The 19,957-nt window shown below is 40.3% G+C and overlaps 1 protein-coding gene across 3 annotated transcripts in view; it reads left to right on the top strand.

Annotated features, from left to right (window-relative positions):
* LOC121954740 (sorbin and SH3 domain-containing protein 1) overlaps positions 1–19,957 on the top strand; it is a 39,637-nt gene continuing 19,680 nt past the window's right edge. The window contains exons 1-14 of one of the 3 annotated variants that reach the window (XM_042502428.1): positions 1–107; positions 4,001–4,043; positions 4,293–4,379; positions 4,787–4,903; positions 5,678–5,784; positions 5,937–6,078; positions 6,311–6,340; positions 8,198–8,340; positions 8,645–8,705; positions 8,855–8,929; positions 10,618–10,653; positions 10,842–10,944; positions 12,709–12,823; positions 15,915–15,998. In XM_042502428.1, coding sequence (XP_042358362.1) covers positions 4,346–4,379; positions 4,787–4,903; positions 5,678–5,784; positions 5,937–6,078; positions 6,311–6,340; positions 8,198–8,340; positions 8,645–8,705; positions 8,855–8,929; positions 10,618–10,653; positions 10,842–10,944; positions 12,709–12,823; positions 15,915–15,998 — 1,047 coding nt within the window. In that variant the 5' untranslated portion in view covers positions 1–107; positions 4,001–4,043; positions 4,293–4,345. The remainder of the gene's footprint in view (positions 108–4,000; positions 4,044–4,292; positions 4,380–4,786; positions 4,904–5,677; positions 5,785–5,936; positions 6,079–6,310; positions 6,341–8,197; positions 8,341–8,644; positions 8,706–8,854; positions 8,930–10,617; positions 10,654–10,841; positions 10,945–12,708; positions 12,824–15,914; positions 15,999–19,957) is intronic. The other 2 variants (XM_042502426.1, XM_042502427.1) reach the window with 2 other exon arrangements.

The following is a 19,957-nucleotide window of genomic DNA, read 5'->3' on the forward strand; positions in this document are numbered from 1 at the left end:
GGGACCGTCCCTCCCAAACAAGACCCTCAAATCTCAGCCAGACACATCAGGAGGCTTCAGAGGGACCTGATGTACGAGGACTAAGGACTCGCTGTGAACGTTACCGAGTAGGTAATACATCTCCCTAGATCCACAGGGATGATCATAGTCTTTTGGGAGTTGCTTGTTTTGGAAATACATTTTAGTTCCACTTGAGAGCGTTCGGTTGGAGATTTATGTACTTATGTGTGTGTGAGTGTTATGTAGTAGTGGAGCTGCAAATGGGATGCTGCGTATTCCTGCTTTTAGGTTTGAGCTGAGAGGGCGTTTGATTGGCTGTGGTTTCCTGGAATCTTCACTGATAATTTTGGTGCATTAAGAACACCTGCACCATTTCAAACAGTTTTTATAAGGTCTCTCAGGTGTTTGAATTTTGAGTATTAAGAGACAGCTAGAAGATGTCTGAGCTGTGTGGCCGTAATTTTTAAGAGAACTTTTTCTGGTCTAATCTAAGGACATCGGATCACTATGTGTCTGTTCACTGGGAAACCCTGGTAGAAAACATTAGCTTAAAGCTTAAACAACTGTCATGATTTAACTCACTATCTGCTGAACTTTGAGCTACCCACTTTAACTTCTTATCTGTTCGTTTGTGCCGCAGAGATTTGCCATATTGACCCTAATTTTGAATCAAGGACATCTGAAAGCTTCAGAGATTATAAGGAGTGACTGTGCGTTAGGAAATTGCAGTTTTACAGGAGTTCGTCTGATAAAGTCTCCTCTTATTCTCCTGTTTGTCTTGGCCCAGTCGCTGCTGGCCGACCGAGAGCTCCTGCGCTGGTCTCCTCTTTTTCACAGGCTGGATGGATGGTGTTTTTTGCCCAGCTCCGCTCGGAGGCATCACTTCCTAAAAAGGCCAGGGGTGATCTCTGCTCTTGTGTGTTTATAGAGTGAGCTGAGCACTGCAAACTGTCATCTTCCCATTATCTATCATATGTGAAAGGTTCAAGTACTCCCACATCTCTCTTTATACTGTATATTTACCATCTTGGGGTTCATCTGAGGATACAGCGGAAGTTGAGATCAGTGTAAGCACTCCTCAAAGGAATGTCTGTTAATGGTTTTGGAAATGAGATCGCGGATGCATTGTCTCCCTGGGATGCAGGGGGTCAGGAAGCAAGTTGATTTTATTAAAGAGAGAGGGGAAATAAATACACAGAGTCTCTGATGCTCAGGGACAGCTCAGCTCCATACTGGAAGATTTTTTAAAAGGTTTTTAGCTTCGTGTCCCTGGGGGACTTTTTTGGAATCATTCCCATTTTCCCCTCATCTATTTAGGACTATTTGTGGAGGTTTCCAGCTGGAACATGAGTCCCCTGCCTGTTCTGCAGGTTGGCTTATTTACTGCCATGAGTAAACAGTGCACACACAGTCCCACACTAACTCAAGAGTGGAGCAAGCAAAGATACAACTTTCAAATATGCTTAAAATTGATATAATAGAAGAAATTCTAACTGGATTTTTGTGCTTTTTTCATCACCACTATCCATAGCATACAAACAGAAACACTACTGGTGTGCGTCTGTGTGTGTACATTTATGCTTGAGCGACTGTTTGAGTGCCTTTGTGTTTGTGTTTGTGTTTTGTGTCTTGACTCAATCAGCCTCTTTCTTGGAATTTTAAATGGGGACGTCTCCTAAATCAGTCGTGCTGGCTGAGCACAATAGGAGGCCCAGCGGAGCAATGGGAAGTGTTCGCAGTGTCGCTGCCACTTTTTTGGTGGCCTTGGTGTTGCTTGTGCATGCTCCACAGATGCAGCTCAGATTAACATATGTTTGTTCTCTCTCACTCCCACGCTGATCATCCTTAAAGGGGAACACAGATGCAGATGCAAAATTTTGACTCATATCATTGGCCTAAGACACTGCACACTTCCTCCTAAACCAAAATAAGGTCATGTAAAGAGACTCATATGATGTCAAAAAATTACCAGCAGTTATCTTTTTACCCTGTACTGTGTTTTAACTGACAATAAAGTCACCATTGAATTAGAATTGGTTAAAATAGAATCATTAGCTACAGAAAATTCCTTTCCCTAATTCATTTCACATGAAGTACCTGTTTACATCCCAGATGAGATGATTTTGGCTTTGTAATTGTGGATATCACGGTTGAATACAGCATAAGAGTGATACTGGACAGTGCAACAGGTTGTGCTGCTGCCTTTTGTGCTAATTTAAATATCAGTGAGATTAGTGAGATATAGTGAGAGTTTTTATAGCAGTTGTCAGGGTCAGCTAGTAAGAAGAAAACATCATTTTTCTATATTCCATTTTGTAATATGAAACACTGGAGATGAATGCCTTTCTTTAAAACAAAAAATGCTTCTGTTAATGCTGCAGTTCAATGTCAACGATAAGATATGAAGTCTTGCGTGATGACTGGAGGTTCACCGCCTTCCTGTCTGGCTGCATTGTATCTCATTTCAGTGTGTAACTCAACCATTGGAGTAAGACCACAGTTTCATTAGCTCTATGTGGTCCCTCAATTACAGCTATTGGTTGCAGCGACTCCACAATTTCTACAATAGAAGCTGCAGCAGAGCCAGCCCTTTCAAGGAATGCTGTATTACTGTACTATATACAGAGACGAGCAGGTGCCAGGGGATGACATTGTTATGCTACATGAATACACAACATTTGAAAATCACGTGTATTTAAGTAAATGAGAAAAGCTTAAGAACAAACAAAACAACTAGAAGGCACTGTACTTAATATAACTACTTTAACTGCATTTTACAAACATCAGTGTTTATGACGTGATTACTTCTTGTCTTTTCTGGTCAACCTGTGCAACTGTATCATCTGTAACTGAACATCAGTGGGACTAAAGAAGGTGTGGTAAACTATGAATACCAGATAGTTTTAGAACTACTGGTCATCAGGACAACCTCACCATCGTCCAGAAGGAAGCTCACCAAAGACGTTTCTTTTTAAGACAGCTTATGAAATTTAGAGTGTCAAAGGCTGCATATTACAGTTCTAAAAGGCGGTTATATAAAGTGAGCTAGTGAGCGCTTCATCCACTAATTAGAGTGTCGGCGGTTCAATCCCCTGCTCCTCCAGTCCACATGCTGAAGTATCTTTGGGCAAGATACTGAACACGTCTTTACTCGCAGTGGCTGTTCCATTGATTTTGTATGAATGTTAAAAAACTGAGTAGCAAGTGGCACCTTGTACAGCAGCCTCTGCCATCAGTGTATGAAGGTGTGTGTGAATGGGTGAATGTGGAAAGTAGTGTGAAAAACACAATCAAATGATTAAAAGAGTGCTATACAAGTGCAAGTCCATTTTACCATTTAATAACTGTTTTCCAGTCTTACAACCCATGAGCAAAAAAAAAAAATCATGGATAGAGTCATGTGGACAGCTTCGAAATAACTGTCTGTGTACTCCCCACTGTTTCTGAACTATATCACATGCACATTTGTCAGAAAGCTTTTAAAGTTTTAAAAGACTCACTCACGTCCTGGAAACCTTCTGTTCAGTCTTCTCTCTTAGGATAAAGCCTTTGCTGGATTTAGACAAGAAATTTCACTTCTACAGTAGCACTTATCCTAAAGCAGTCTGCATCCTCAATGCTTCATTGGTTTTATGTACAAGCAATTTAACTTTTAGGGACATGAATCATATGGTGGCACTATTGTATATATTGTAATTGTGGCAGTGTGTTTTTGTGGACATTCCTTGTTGTGTGTACTATGTGATTATTTTCTATTTTGCCGTAGTTGAACACACTGAAACAAATTCCAAATCAACTCTAGCTGATGTAGCAAAAAAAAGACAGAAAGATTGAATCTTCTCCGCATCTTGTTGCTTTACCAATCAGCCTCTCTGTGTATCTGCAGGCTGATGTTTAATGATATGTCACATTGATTTATGTGTAGCATCCTTCTCAAATATCAACCACTTTCCTTGTCATCGCTGTGTTGAATATTTGCATCTATGTGTTTCTCCTCCAGGGCTCTCCAGAAGAGGGCAGCGTAAGACCAAGCGCAACTCCCAGTAAGTCATCTCACTTTGAGATCAATGAATACTCAGTGGGCCTAAGTCACGGAAGTACCATTAAGATGTAACACTTTTGGTTTTATAATTGGTGCAGAATGGGTCAAAACCTTTCATTGATTATGTCTGTTTCTACATTTTTCTACATTTACTTGTAGTTAGCGGATGAATATTTTCTGACAACATTTCAACCACACACACAAAAAGGCTCTTTGTTTTTGTGTGCATGTTTGTGTGTGTATATTGAAGTCCCGTCAGGTCCTCGAACGGTCAGCGCTGTCAGGATCACGCCTCTGACAACCATGAAAGGCTCTCCTGACCTGATTCCCTCTGCAGGTGACGTATTCGTCCGCCTCATAAATCTTTAAATGCTACAACTGTGTGACACCTTACACTCACAAAGACAACTTTAAAGGATACTTTCAAAACTCACTCGTTAACAACTTTAGTAAGTGAGTTTAATAACCTTTGCTGAGACAGGAAGAGCTCCAGCTGCTCTACTTTGAGCTCTGACAGTGTGATTTGTGGCAATTAGTTTTACAGGACAGCATGATATTAATTTGATGGCCTGGTTTTTGATTTTACAGTTCTATTTTGGTCATCTGGGGCATGAGGTAGCAATAACTTGTATTCCCAGCAGTTCTGGAACAGGAGTGCACTCTGAGAATCCAGAATATAAGACCACTATGCCATAAAACGACGAGGAGCAGAGGAGATGATGCTCTCATTTTGAATGTTTTCAGATTTGGACCCCAGCAGAGTGTGTAAAGGGAAAGGAGTCGTCACTCTAAGGGCCACCCTCGTCCACATAGATGATGAGGGCTGCATCAGCGAAGAGCCAAATGTCATCACAGCACCAAGTAAGTCGAAAGGAATGCCACAGCTGCTTCGTAACAACTCTCCACATGATGCAAAAAAATATTTAGAGGACAGTTATAGTTGCATGGGCATGTGAAAACAGGACACGTCACTGTAGAATGTGGCCAGACGATGTGAACGTTGCCTTGTATTTAAAAAAAAAAAAACATTTCATCATACTCTTTGGTGTGAAAATTCCTCACATGCTTTTCAGAGTTCAGATTTGATGCCAGGATTATATAACTGGTCATGTTTTGGAGTGCATGCTCAGGCACACTCGGAGCTGTGATAAAGGGCGATTGCTCATATTTTCATGCGAGTGTCAAAGAGCTTTATTGTTGCCCACGCTGCTCTTTGGAGCAGGGCGCCTTGACTGTGGGCTTGTTTGTTACGTCGAGCACATTGGACCCGGACTGGAGGCCGGCCAAGTCTTTTGGGGAGATGCTTTAATTGTTGTAGAGCCTGAGCATAAAGGCCATTGGAACAAACAGCCTTTGCAGCTCGCTGAATGGGCACTTTGTTCTGATGACAAAGTTCAGAGATTGTGGGAGAATCTTTTTTTTTTTTTTCCTTTCCTGACCATATTAACATCTCTGTGCATGAAAACCTCCAAGGAAAGCATTCACGCCCCGCGGACTGAAATGGAGATTTATTTGATCAGCAATTAGCTGTTATGGCTTAACATACCAAAATACTGTGCTTTTTATTGTCATCCTCAGTGTTTGTATTCTTGCTGTGCTGGCTGCCAAACTGAGAGTGTTCTGGACTCTTTTCAGGTGGCTGGACAAGCCAGATTAATGGAGACAGCTCGAAAGCAGGATTGGCTGAGGGAGGCAGCAACATCACAGCTGATTTACCTCCTGTAAACAACACTCAGTGCCAGGTACGTTTACTTCCACCCCATTTAACACAGGATCTTTGTTTGGCTGTTTGTGCTTTAACAATCATGAGAGCTGTGTTATCTCTTTATTTGATTTTAGTGAAATTACTGGTAAAACCTTATTTGAATTTGACTGTTCTTTCTGTTACCTTCAGGCCAATTCACCAGAGAGCATAAAAGAAAATCAGGCTCCATCCACCACGGGCATTCAGAACTGTATAACACCCACCTCCAGCTCTGTTTATCCCTGTACCAGCTCAGTAAACCCCACCATAGTCCTGCTGCAACACAACAGAGGTGAGCACACCAGCCTCCAAAAGCTTTCAAGTTTATCATGAACATGCTTTTACATGTCTGTGTGGCATTTTATCAGCCAAGCTTTATAGTCCTCTTAGCTCAGTCTCAGCTGTCTGTGATGCATTAGCCTTGTCTTGCTCTGTGTTACACATAAGCAGTGCTTTCTCACATTTGCTTCATCGCTTATTCACATTTCACGGTCCTGTCCTTGTCTGTCTTTCTCCCACCACAGAGCAGCAAAAGCATCTTTCTCATTTTGAAGGTATGCACTGGGGTCTTGGTGATGTCTATCATGTATTTTTCATTTCGTAGACTTAGCCAGCAGCAGTCCTGGTCTTATCACAGAGCAATATTTTTTTTGTTCCTCAAATTGAACCATCTGTCACCCTCCTACTGCTATGACACAGCCCGCTAAATGTTTTCACCACAAGCCTCTTAAAGTGAATGAGTCATGTTTGATGCGTCAGTCTGTTAAAAAATATTGAGAATGTTGATTTATTGAACAAGAATGTGCCAGACTATACAAAAACATCATGAAAGGAGGTTTTTTTTTGTAAATTATCAGTTTTTTTCCTCTATTTTGCTAATTCCACCTGCATCAAACCAAATTTACTTGAAAACATAGAGGTTGCAATGAGTTGGATTGAGGCTAATTGTGATTTTACGTCTTCTGTCTTCCACTCACTTGACACCTGACTCATCTCATTCCTGGGGGCCCAAGTGTCACAGGTTGCGTATTTGCTAAAAGTTACTTCATTAGTAGCAGTCAGCAGTTTGTATCATCAAATGCCTTTACTACCATGAAGTGAAGAAACATGACATAAAATTATAAAAGAATATAATAACAGTATTCCATGTTGTAGAAAACTCTCTTTGATAAGCATTTGTGCAAATTTTTTGCACAAGAAATTTAGTTTTTATGGTATTGGTGAGGTATTTAATAGTGGTGAGGGGAAAAAATGTATACAGCATGGTATCATGATATTTTATATATTGTATTGCTACATGATGCCAAGTATTAATTTTTTATTCAAATCATATATAATATAATATAATATAATATAATAAATATTGCAAATACAAATTAAACTTTTGGTAGCTTTAACTATGTAGAATAATAAAAAATCCACATTTAGTCCACTAAATACATTTTGCTGTAATAAAGATTAATGAAGTGAGATGAACAGACTTAAAACTGTATCTTATAAGATAAAAACAGATGTTGACAAAGTTTTTACTTACTTTGCCGTTGAAAAAAAGGTAATAAATCGCAACTTCTGCTATACATGTTATTTCAGTCACGAATCACGATATTGTAATATTGCATTCCTCAGGTGTTGATATTATTCATCATCTCACCCACTCTTCTTTATTTTGTGGTACAAAATGGGCACTGTGATATAAAATGGAACAATTCCTGAATAATATGTATAAAATAGTAAATCTTGATGTGTGCAGTGGCACAAAATACAATCTTGGGCAGACAACAATAGGCCTTTAGGGGCGAGGGCTAATATTATTGGCTGATCCGGTGTAACCAGTGGATATCCAAGCCAAGACTTCCTCTTCCATGTACCATCATTTTGGCTTCTCTTTGCCATCAGACGAGACCTGGTGGGTTCAAGGATTGCATTTCTGCCAAAGCGTTCCCCCTTCACATGGGCTGTTTACTTGTCGTTAATACGTGATAGGTCAGTACTACTTGGAATATACAAACAGTCTACAAACAGAAACCAGACAACTTCCAACACCAAAATCGGATCCTATTGCTCTCTTTGTTTATTGAGATTACACAGTATATAGTATTCGGTACACAAAATGAAGCATGTGACATATCCATAGATTCTCATCATAGGTTGATACGCATACTAGGAATTACTCACCAATAATATTTGACAGAGGTCTCACACACACCAACTGTTATTTGTTTTTCATGCTCATCTTGTGTTCATATTAAGCTGCCTGCTATTTACTGTATGCACACCCCTCCATTTGTGTATCTCAATATGTAATATCATGTCATGTCATGATTTTAATGTTTTATGTAATTTGACTAGAAATGTGTTGTGAACTTTGAGTTTTGTTTGGCTCACAGGGGTTTTCTGCTTTTTTGTAACAGACCCAACTCCAGAAAGGGACAAAAGCCCAGATCCTGGGAGAGACTCGGTCAGTCCAGTCCCTGATATGGACTGGAAGAGGCTGCGGCTATCACTGCACTCCCCTGTCCTCGGTCCTCTCAACAAGCCCATTGTGCCCGTACGGGTGAGCAACAAAACCAACTGTCAAATGAAGACAAATCTACTGACTGCATACGTCTAATGGGTGTTTGTTCTTATGACACGTCTGTCTGTGATGTTACTACAGAAGAGTTAATGTGTCTGTATAGCCCTAAATTATTATACTTTATTGTAAAATAATATGTTAATTTGTGCAGATTTGGGATAGATTTTTGTTTAGGCTGTAACATCACCACGGCTGTTCAGATTCTGCCGAAAAAGCATAATGTTGATATATATCTCCCATCATCCTCACCTGTTCATTAAAAATCTCAATATCTTGATTTCAGAACACTGAAAAGTCCAAAGATTGGTACAAGACGATGTTCAAACAGATACACAGAATACCCGGTAAGAGAATATTTGTTTCCACATTTTGTTTGTCTGATCAGTTTTGCCTGTCGTGTTGCTCTGTTGGTGTCTGCACCCTCTGTCTGTGTTTCTGTCTGTGTTTGTATGTAATGTCACGCTGTGCTTTGTCTCTCCATCACTGTGCTCAGAGCCTATTGAGGAAAACCCTTACCGCCCCACGTACATTTTCCCCGAGAACTATGACATTCACATGAAATCAAAAGGTATCCGATGGCCGAGTGACTCCACTTTCGTTGGCTTTACTGACCTGCAGCCATCCTGGGCTCTTTCAAATACTTAAACTGTTATTTAACTGGCCAAGTACAAAACTAATACCTTGTAGTTGCCCAAAGTATTTGAAAGTCCTTTACCTAACATTTTCTAAAGTCTGTTTTATACCATGAAGCTGATATTTCCATACGTTTGACGTACACTGTAGGTTATGTGCAGATTTCCTGATCTAACTCAGTTTAGCAGTCAAAAAACATTTTTAAGATCAGTAGGCTGTTTTATTAGGCGCTCTGTCACAGAAGACATTTTGACTTGTCAAAATAAGAAAAGCACAGGTGTACATGATAAAATGAATGGTGGCTGAATTCCATTTAGCTGATTTAGTTTCAGGGTCCTGGTATTCTGCATGTTGGCACACTGTCATGACTCACTTTAATAGAACAGAGACATCGTTAATGTGACACCTGTGCTTTTCCTTCAATGACATTACAAACATCTGCTGTGAAAAAGGCCTGTGGTCTAAGTGCTACCAACACAGTTAAAGGACAATCTGTGATTTAAGCTAAAGGCCAGCCCCAGCTTCAAAAATCAACACTCAAGATTTTACATACACTCTTAATTAACTGAAAGAGTGCAATGCTAAATTGCTGGAATATTCCTGTAATGTTCTGCTGTGATCTGCTATTCTATGATTAAAAAAAATAACAGTAAGCTTTGTATATAATAAAATATATATATTACACCTTCTATTTTTTTTATTGGGACTCAAAAAACCTTATTGAACCCTTTGAAACCTGAGCAAATTGGCTTGATTTCTGGTGTAAACAGGTCGACCTGAACTTTGTTATGTGATATTGACATGTTGATTAGGATGATGCACAAAGCCTTGTAGTGTCATACGTCATTCACTTAACATATTGTAACAATCACTCATGGCTTCTCTCTTTTTTTGCTGTTAACCATTTCATATTAAAGCTTCAGATGGTTGATTTTTTGAATATTTCATCAGTCACTAATGCCTACTCTGACACAATTATCATCATACGGATGAGCTTAAGTCTTTTGATGTAGTGTGCTTTTGTAGCCACTAGATGCTGCTGCGGTCCTAAATTGAGGCCACAAACTATTTCGCCCCAGTCTCTCAGTCAATGCACCGCTCCCAACAAGCTTCAGCACACAGTGTTATTTTAGATGGTTCAGATTTAGGTTTTATTGCTTTAGTTTTGGGTCTGTCCACTCTGGGAGCCATAATTTGTGTGCAGAGAATGCTTATTTTTCATCTTTAGTTGCACCATATATGTACTTCTCAGATTGAGATATGTGTATTTTGGACTGATTTGATTCATCAGTTGTTATCTCACAGAAAATATATAACTTATTTAGAGATGTGGTCGTCATGGCCTTTTTGCCTCACACTGTATCACTTATTCAGAGCCTTGATGCTCATCGAAGCTTGCTTCCCTTTTTAGCTCAGTAATGCTTCCTGTAAAGTGCTTTGATTTGACACACTTTGATTGTCTAATGGAAGGTGTGAGGAGAGGGGAGGGGGGTAAAGGAAAAGAGTGTTTTTATTGCCTTATACATTATTTAGTTTTGTGCTATATTCATTACTTTTCAAGTAACAGAATGTAGATCGATAGAGGTTGGAATAATTTTTTTTTTTTTTGGGCCCCTCTCTCAGATGATGGTCCTTCTCCCTTTGGTTACCACGAAGACGGTGAGTTCTGAAGTCCATCATTCAAATTGCAATTTCATAAGTAGATAAAAACTGTGTATGATCCGTCATGAGTATTTGTTGAGATATATCCAAGACAACACATTTTACACATCGGTAACATAACAGCATTAATAGCAGTTGAGTATCATGCTGCTGATGTCTGTCGATATTTATGTGCCTGTTTTCAGTGAGAGCAGTCCCACGCTCAAAAAGTGACGCAGAGGTTGATTCAAGAGGCCGGTCGATGCCTGTGCCAACGCGGTCCTCTTCCCTCAAACCTTCTGCCAAAAGGTCAGCGTCCTCCATCTGCTACAAACCCTCCTAATGACATTCACTCTGATATTTAAGCAGAGACACTACGGGTGAAAACTCTTAACTAATAGATGTGATCAGGAAACTTCCTCAGTTGACATCAAGACAAATATTTTGAGACACTTTTTTTTTTAATTTATGTTTAAATATGCAAATGAGCAATGATCTAATTAAATATGCCCTAATTTTCACAAACCTCTAGAACATAAATATAAACACTGGATAAATCTAAGTTAAAAAAAAAAAAAAACAGCTTCATGTTATTGACAGAGTCAACAAAGTTTTAGGTATGGAATTTATGATCTCTTTTTCTCACTCCACAATTCAGTAAATACTGCCAACATCCAAAAAAAAAAAGAAATTGCAATATTTTTAGGAATAACAAGTTATATAAATAAGGCTATGAATGATGATGAATGGCTGGAAAGTGTTTTGTATGTAAGCGCTACTGAAGTGGAAGAAAAGAAAAGAGTGTCTGCCACGTCCTTTTCAGTGGCCCAGGTTTGATTCCGGCTTGCGGCCCTTTGCTGCATGTCAACCCCATTCTCGCTCCCCCTTTCCTGTTTAAATATGCGGCACTATAATAAAGGCAAGAAAAGCCCAAAAAATAATCTTACGAAGACACAAGTCTGACAGAAGACATGTCATGGAAGCAAAATAGCCCAAAATCTCAGAATTGTCCAGTGCACAAAATTTCATGAAAGTGTCTTTAAACAGACAAGTACATTGTTGTTCATGTTTGTTAGTGGAAAATGGGGTTATTTAAAACTCAGTATACTTTAAACGCCAAGATTAAAACTAACTCATTTTGAATAAAAATAGTATTTATGTCTGTTTCTTAAATAGACAGTGTTCCTGTAACATAAACCATAGTTTTAATGGTAGATCTGTGACCATAATGTTTTATTCTCAAGTTAACCAGAAAAAAACTTTGTCCTGTCATGAAGATTTTTTTTGTGTGTGTCTTTATTATTATTGTCTTTATCAGTAAGCGTGATGGACGTAACTGTGCACAGCAGGGCATAAAAACAATTTGTCATTGCTCAGTCTGATATTGTTTTGTACTCAGTGGCTTCCACCACTGTGTCCCCCAGTTTAAACTGGAGGGGTGATTAGTCTCACCCCTCCACACACACACATGTCAGCACCGACACAGGATGATCTGCTCTCAGAGAAATGAGTGATAGAGTGATGAAGGAGGACAGGTGATGGAGGATAAACTGTTGCCCATTAGAGCTGCAGATGACATGCTGAGGACTGACCTTCCTCTTTCCTCAGTGGTTATGTATAACAGGGAACATAACAAAACACGTCTTTGACCATTTATTTTTTTAAAAATGCTGCTCAGAAATAATTTATTTTTGTTTAAAGGTGTAAAAATTGGGTATATCTTACTTAAGAGTTTTGTTTCAGTGCTTCTCTGAGTGGTCACTGTGTCGGTGGCTGTCTTGTACAGTAAGAAATCCTTTCAGGAAATGCTGCGCTCTGTTTTTTGTCACCGGGTCCAATCTTGTTTACCTTATCGAATTACTGATTCAGCTCAACCATGAATTGAATTTTCTGTCATATCCTCATTGGGGGGGGGGGGGCAGGAGGAGAGAGCGGGGATAATGAGGGCGGACGTCATGTTTAAATTAAAAAAAAAACATCTTAGCCTATGCTGGTTGCCATGGAGACTACTTGATAAGGATTGGCTCTTTTCCATCCCACACCCACCCCTCCCTGACACCCGCCTCTCCTCAGGAACGAGTGGGAGCCCCCGGATAAAAAGGTAGACACCAGGAAGTACCGCGCCGAACCCAAGAGCATCTTTGAATATGAGCCGGGGAAATCATCAGTGCTGAAGCTGGAGAGAACGGTATGTTAGCCGCCCGCCTGTCTGCCTGTTTCTCTCTCTCTCCTTCTCTCCGTGTGCATGTCGTGTAAGCTGTCCCCCACTCCACCCACCATGCCCCCCCCCCCACCCACCACCTCTGTATCTAAGCTCCCGGGTGGCAGCTTCACTAACAGCTCGGACCGCGACGTATGTGTAGCCTGAATCGCCATGTGCACCACATTCCTAAACGGTGTCCTGTTGCGGTGACAGATGATCGTGCCTGGCAGCAGGGGAGTATCACTTTCAAGGATAGCCATTGTCTTCCTGTCTGCAATTTAAGGTTATTGAGCCGAATCAGCTCAGTGTGAGAGGATCCCAGCGCAGACACAAAACATGGATCCTGTGTGTTTTCTTAAGAGGAAGTGTAATGCTCTCTACCCTACTTTCATCTTTAGCCTTAGCAGTTTTGTGCTGAATCAAATGGCGTGACATTATTCAGTGTCCTTGAGGGCTGTCTTTTGAGGATGAGCTTTGTTACAGGTAATAGGTAATTGTTAGCTGTTCCCCAGATCTACAGTGCATCATTTACCATAAGGAGAACACGTACAGCACATTTTTAATGTAGAGGTCTCAGGTCTAAAGTCTTTTAGATTTCACTCTTATGTAATGGAGGACATGGAGGTGATCAGTGATGTGATTAGTTAATTGATTATGTAATTACTGTTTGTCTGATGCCCGGTTACATCAAGTTAGTAAATGCCGTTAGCGAAGATGTGGCTCAGTCCCATTGCACTCATTTGAGAGAGTTCGCTCCAGTTCATCCTGGGACCACTGTACAATAACGGACTGTGTTGTTATCATGGGTCAGTGTTCTTGTTGCGTCAGATGGTCATTTTCTATGTCAGGGCCATTCTTTTTATTCTCTGGTGCTCAAAGTAGTGCTGGCACTGACTTACTTTATGATTACGTTACATCTCCAAAAAATGCATGTCTTGTTGGTCGTCATCAGTCCGTGTCTGTTGGTCAGAATAAAATAAAAAACAATACATATGTAGTTAAAATTTAATAACAGCACTTTTTGGGTCAAAGACTTGGTTCATGTTTTTCCAGTCTATTTTAATTCAACACCCACATGCCAAATGTACATTGAAACAGCTTTTGTTTGTTAAAATTGTACATTTTGGCTTTGCTGGCTGAGACAGCTGCAAACCAAATGCAGTGAAAACGATGCAAAGTCGCATTCAAAAGTTCAGCTGAGGCTGATAAGAGGCTCCAGCTGACAAATTGAGTTTTTTAGTGATTTGTATTTAATTGGACATTATATCTTATCAGTGGTGAGTTGAAGAACAGTAGCAGTTTGAATAGGACAAACAATTAGTTTGTAGTTAAACATGTTAGTGCATGTAGTGAATATACTTATTCCAAACACAGAGTAGACTGGAAATAGCGGGAGAGAAAGAGGAATGACATGCAACAAAGGTCCCAAGGCTGGAATCAAACCCAGGATGTTGCAATAATGTGGGATGCAATGTAATCTCAGAGCCCATCAGCATTCAGTCTGGCAATGATAAAGCCTCTGGGGGCAACGGCCATTATTTCCGGAGATCTTGTGTAGCCAGGGAATATCCTGAAAATCCTCCTGTATGGACAGGTCGTTTTGGTTGATCTCTACAAACAGATATCTGCATATAAATGCTTTTTTTTTTTTTTTTTTAATGAATAAAACGCTGAATCGTTGTCAGAATATAGCCGATGGGTTCTAAGATTGTATTTCAACATATGCATTCAACCTCTTTTGCTCTCCACATGGACTGCTTACCTGCCCCTCAAACATGGTTGATCAATCCTACGCAGACTACAAACACACTGCAAACACTACAAGCGAAACCAGAACGCTTCCACAGATTCTGCGTACATATGCAAACATCGACTTGTAGAGATTGCATTCAATGTAAACACTTGGCTACTAAGGTGCCCTGATATAACTCTAATATTTGTGCATCAAAAACATAGTTAGAGGCGGCAGCCGCTAAACTTAGCATAAATACTGGAAACAGGAGAAAACAGCTGGGTTGTTAACATGATGTAAATTTACATGCTAAATGGGGTTTAACCATTTTGTAGTGTTCAAATTCTCAGCAGTTAGTGTCATCCACAATATAGTGCACTATAAAATACCCACAATGCAACAATGCACAGCAAATTTGAGTGTACATATAATGTACCCTATATTTTACTCCTGTATACCACAATGCAATGCGGTTGTGTTTTGCCAGCGCCGTGTCCGAAATCTCTTTCAGTTATTCCCTATTTAGTTCACAATTTAATACACACTAAATAGAATAGAGTGAGTGAGTGAGTGGTTTCGAACACAGTTCTTGATTGTTTTATCACAGAAACTATGTAAAAATAGTCATTTCAGTTACGTGGCGGACCATTACTTGGCTGGAACCAGTGATTTCTTTGAGCCTCAGTTGGCTGACTGGCAATGTCACAATGACAACAAGAATCTTTTTTTTTTTTTGCAGGTTAAATAAATGTTTCCCCCTGTTTCCAGTCGTTGTGCTACGCTTAGTTAAGTTGGCATTTGGTTGTAGCTTCACATTTTTGAAACCAAATAGCATTGGTATCAATTTTCTCATCTTACTGTCTCCAAGAAAGCGAATATGAAGTTTTCCAAACTATCAAACCAGAGATTTGTAATGTGAAACTGCTTCAATGAGTGTTTTCTTTACCATTTTAAATTTCTCAATGTCAATTTGTTTTGGAAAGGAGGAGAACTCTGCGGATAACTGTACAATGAACACTGAAGGAATTGTACCCTGGAGAAGTTTCAGCTAGTTGCAACTTACAATTCTCACCACTTGATGCCACTAAATCCCTCTACATCTCAAACACTTCACCCTTAAGATAGACTGGAATAAATGTAAACCTTTACTTGTTGTAAAGAAATCAGTACTTATCATCTCCATCGTAAACACCCATGCTATTACAGATTATTCATGATGTTGGGTACAAACATGGGCTCAATCACCACTATCTAATAGGCTCATTACCTCAGTGTGTTTATTCTGTGCTGTCTGAATTGTCTTCTCTTTGTCTTTCTCCTCCTCTTCTCGTTGCCATGCCCTAGACACAGGATGTAAATCCAGAAGATGTAGATTTAGAGAATGAGCCTTGGTATAAATTCTTTTCAGAGATGGAGTTTGACAAAGCGGTAAGTGGTCGCTGTCTTTAAAGTGACAGTATATTATATGTTATGCATGTGATAACATCCATGTTCAAATAATGCCTAAACAAACTGTGTCTGTCTGTAAAGACTACTCCAGTTTCTACTCCCACTTTCACTTCCAATATTGTACTGAATATCTTTTTAATTGATGCCGCACTTAAAAGGTTATGTGACAGCATGTATAAGAGGAAAATGTGTTTCTTCTTACACTAAATTTACTACCACGTGTCCCATCAACATGGCTTAATGGGACCAACTATTGATTGTTTTTGCATCCCTATTTTTTACATCATAAATTCTTTCGTTTTTTTAAAGTTCACTGTTTTTGGACGTATATCAGCACGCCTATCTGCAGCAAACCTTTTCAAAGCACTTGATATAGCTGCAGTCATTTGTCATTGTCACTTTATACAGTTTAAAAGGATGTCGTCCCCAGTAGTGTCTAAAATAGTTGACTGAGATCTATTTTTGCCCTCTTCAAAAGTGTATCAGCAATTTATCTCCCTCTGTGATGCTGAGTGAGCACCGTCAGCTCAGGCAACAGAAACCTGTCTGACCACATTGTTAGCGGTGGCTTTTACACTGTGCAGTTTAGTTACTTAATATTTCATAAGGCTGATTATTGATTAGGGTTTGTTATGCTGCAGTAGTAGCACAGGTGTCCGTGATAAAATATCATTTAAATTATCACAAGGCTATCGTGAGTTTATAACCGTCATATTTTCTTTACAACAGCATCTTGTGTTGTTAACTCAACACAGAGGAGGAGCATTTTGTTTTGTTTATTTTGATGTGCACCTTGCCAACTAGAGTACATATCATAAGCCTGAGGCCTGGAGGATACATCCACAAGTCTCTTTTCACTTGTAGAGGCTGCAGTCCTTACGAGCATTAGGCTCCAGGATAATCCCAGGTCCTTGAAATAATGATTGCTGCCCGTCTGCTCTTATATTCACTCAAGTACTCAAACGGGTGCCGGCATGTTGAAGCAGTATACAATGTCATGACAGATCCATGCCTCGGGCCTCAGTTGGCACCAGACTAGCGTGGCACTGGCCGCCCACAAACAGATGTTGGTTCTCCTCGCTCTCTGTCAGTCAGAAGCCACACCGCCACTCCCTGGATCATATGAGGTGGCACCACTAGCTACGACATGAGGTCATGTCCTAGCATCAGTCAGACGTAGAGGGAGGCTCTACCGTTCCAGGTTAGTGTATATGCGGAGGAGGTTTAGCTGTGGAGGCGGCTGAGTCTGTCTCATAGCAGCCTGGATGTTTGCCAGATGATCTGAGCTTGATGACTGGCTCCTGTTTAATGTCAAAGTCACTTCTAAAGCTGCACCTGGTATGCGTAGTATTTGACCTTAAGGCCCAGCCAGACACTCTGGCTCATTGGAGTTTGACTGACACATCAGTACTTACTCTGTTTTAGGAGAGGAGAGATATGGCTGGAAGTCTGCAAAAACTACAATGCTTAGGGGTTAAATGGAGAGCTAGGCCTTCATGGCTCTGATTCAGTTTGCTCTTGTTCTTATTAATAACCTTCAAAGTGTTGTGGAGCACCACTTCTACTACAGAAGTAGTACTATACGAAGAGGAAACTTCTTGACAGTGTTAAAAGTTCATGTCTGATTCCTCTGCTTTTAATAACTTCTTGTGGTTTCACACCACTAATTAACCAGTTGTCAACTAAATACCTCTAAAGAGTTGGCTTACTGTGAGTAATACATTAAGTAATCCTACAAGACCAGACTATTTTCTCTTCTTCTTTATCTGGCCCTGTCACCAGTGGCCACTCCTAGTCACCTAATAGCTGCTATGACACCTGTGTATAATCACAGTAATGGTCCTCTTGATTAATATTTACAAGTTCTACATTGAAAACACACCCAGTGACAGTTACAGTCAAACATAGCCTCATCGATATACATGGCTAGCTGTAGCTGGAATTCCACACATAACTATGGTCAGGAAGAGCATTTCGGCCCCCTACAACCGACAGAGTGACTCCATCTGTCGAGCATATGCTGACGAGGGTGCTGCTGCCACACTGTCTCAGCGCTGAGTTACGTAGACCCACCACCCCTCCCCACCACCACCTGACATATTCTAAAGGAGGCAACTCAGTAAGCCCGACAGCTCATTGTGCTTCATATTTAACCTCTGTTACACACTTAGCCTTTACCTTTAAGCATTTAGCAGAGATGAGATGAGGGGCGCTCATGGCTATAACAGGCCGCTCACTCTGGGGGAGCTGTTTGTTTTCATGAGAACACATCAACACAAATAAGGCGCTGGAAAGAATGAGATTCATGTTACCATGACCTACTCATGATCGCTATTTTGAAAATGAAAGCGGCTCTGAGTAGCCCGGGACACCTGTTAGGAAACACGCACATGAAATTCTGCAGAAACGTTGTCATCGGTGTTCCACTGACTCACTGAGGCCTTCATCTATGTCCATATAGAGATGGACATTTTACGCTCCTACTGCTTTCTAGTTTCCTCCGCTGTGTGTGTCTTCAACAAAGTCAAAGCAGTTTAGCGTCTCTTTTATGCTCTCTACGCTTCTTCTATTTGCTCCCTTAATTTCATAATCTGGATTTAAAAAAGTGTCTGAGTAATCTGATGTGAAGTGATATTAGTGTAGGATCAAATCGATCTGAACAGTTTTACCCTCTTATCTTTTTATATAAAGAATACCTCACCCCCAAACAATCATTTATTTATCAAATTACTCACTCTGTGTAACACTGAATTTGTGAAAAAAACTGAAGCCTCCACAGTGAGCGGAGAATACAAAGTGGAGAAAGTTCATAGAAAACTATAACAAAACAAACTTTTAGAAACTCTCACACAACTAGTGCATTATAACCCAAGTCTCATTTATTAAGTCCTATGTTCAGTACTTAATTAATCAACAGCATTTCTGACTGGGAACCAAACATAATGTGAAAATTTACCTTGCTGAACATGGGGGCTGCTGGTCTACAGCTGCCTCTATCAGTTAGTTTGTTTGTGTTATTGCCTGACTTTGGTGTTTTAAAGTGTTGGTTCTGACCCCAATGACTTTAACTCATCAAGGATTCTCTTTTTTTTGGATTCATTGTTTACCATGGAGACGTGAGAGAAACAAAGTTTTCTTCACAATTCGACGTAACACAGGTTTAGTAGTTGATATATAAATGATCATTTTGGGGGTGAAGTGTTCCTTTAACTGACACTAATCAGGCATCTTGTTAATAACCAGATTAAGATTCCATTCCTTCACTCCAGATAAGCCTTCATGCTTGTTTCCTGTTTACTTTCCACTGATGCTGTGTGTGTATAAGCCCAATTACCCCAGGGTGCAAGAGAACACTATCTTCTCCCTCGATATCAGATTTGAGGGGGGGGGTGTTCAAGACATGGCGGAGCAAGAAAGAGCTGCAGATTATTCAATGACACTGGCGTGTTCTCCGAGTCGACATGGAACATTTGGCTTTATAAATAGCTCAGACTATAGACCTGCCAACCTGATGTTCTGTTCTTATAAAGATAGGCATTTATTCTGAAAGGTTATAAATGATCATCCTGCCCTGGCAACTAAGTGCAAAGGCATGTAGTGGCAAACGAGCTGTTGAGAATGCTCCTTGTCTGGTCATCAGTGTGTGGAAGCGGAGACTTGGCCGCGCCGTGGGGAAGTGGATGTGGTATTAACAGCAGGGCCAGGCTGGCTGGGATGGGGATTGTGCAATCGTATTTGCAAACAACACTTGTGCTCTTATTCATAGTGCCCGTGTCACGTCTGTTATTTTTACCTGCTGTGACGTCTGAAAAGAGGAAAGCAACAGAAACAGTGGGCTAAAATTAGTTGGCTCTAAACCATTCAAAACGCTGGTGGGTGCTACCACACTGAATGACCACCCCTGTGTTTTGGAGATAATATCTGCTTCTGAATACTTT

The sequence above is a fragment of the Plectropomus leopardus genome, chromosome 15 (genome assembly GCF_008729295.1).
Source record: "Plectropomus leopardus isolate mb chromosome 15, YSFRI_Pleo_2.0, whole genome shotgun sequence".
NCBI lineage: Eukaryota > Metazoa > Chordata > Actinopteri > Perciformes > Serranidae > Plectropomus > Plectropomus leopardus.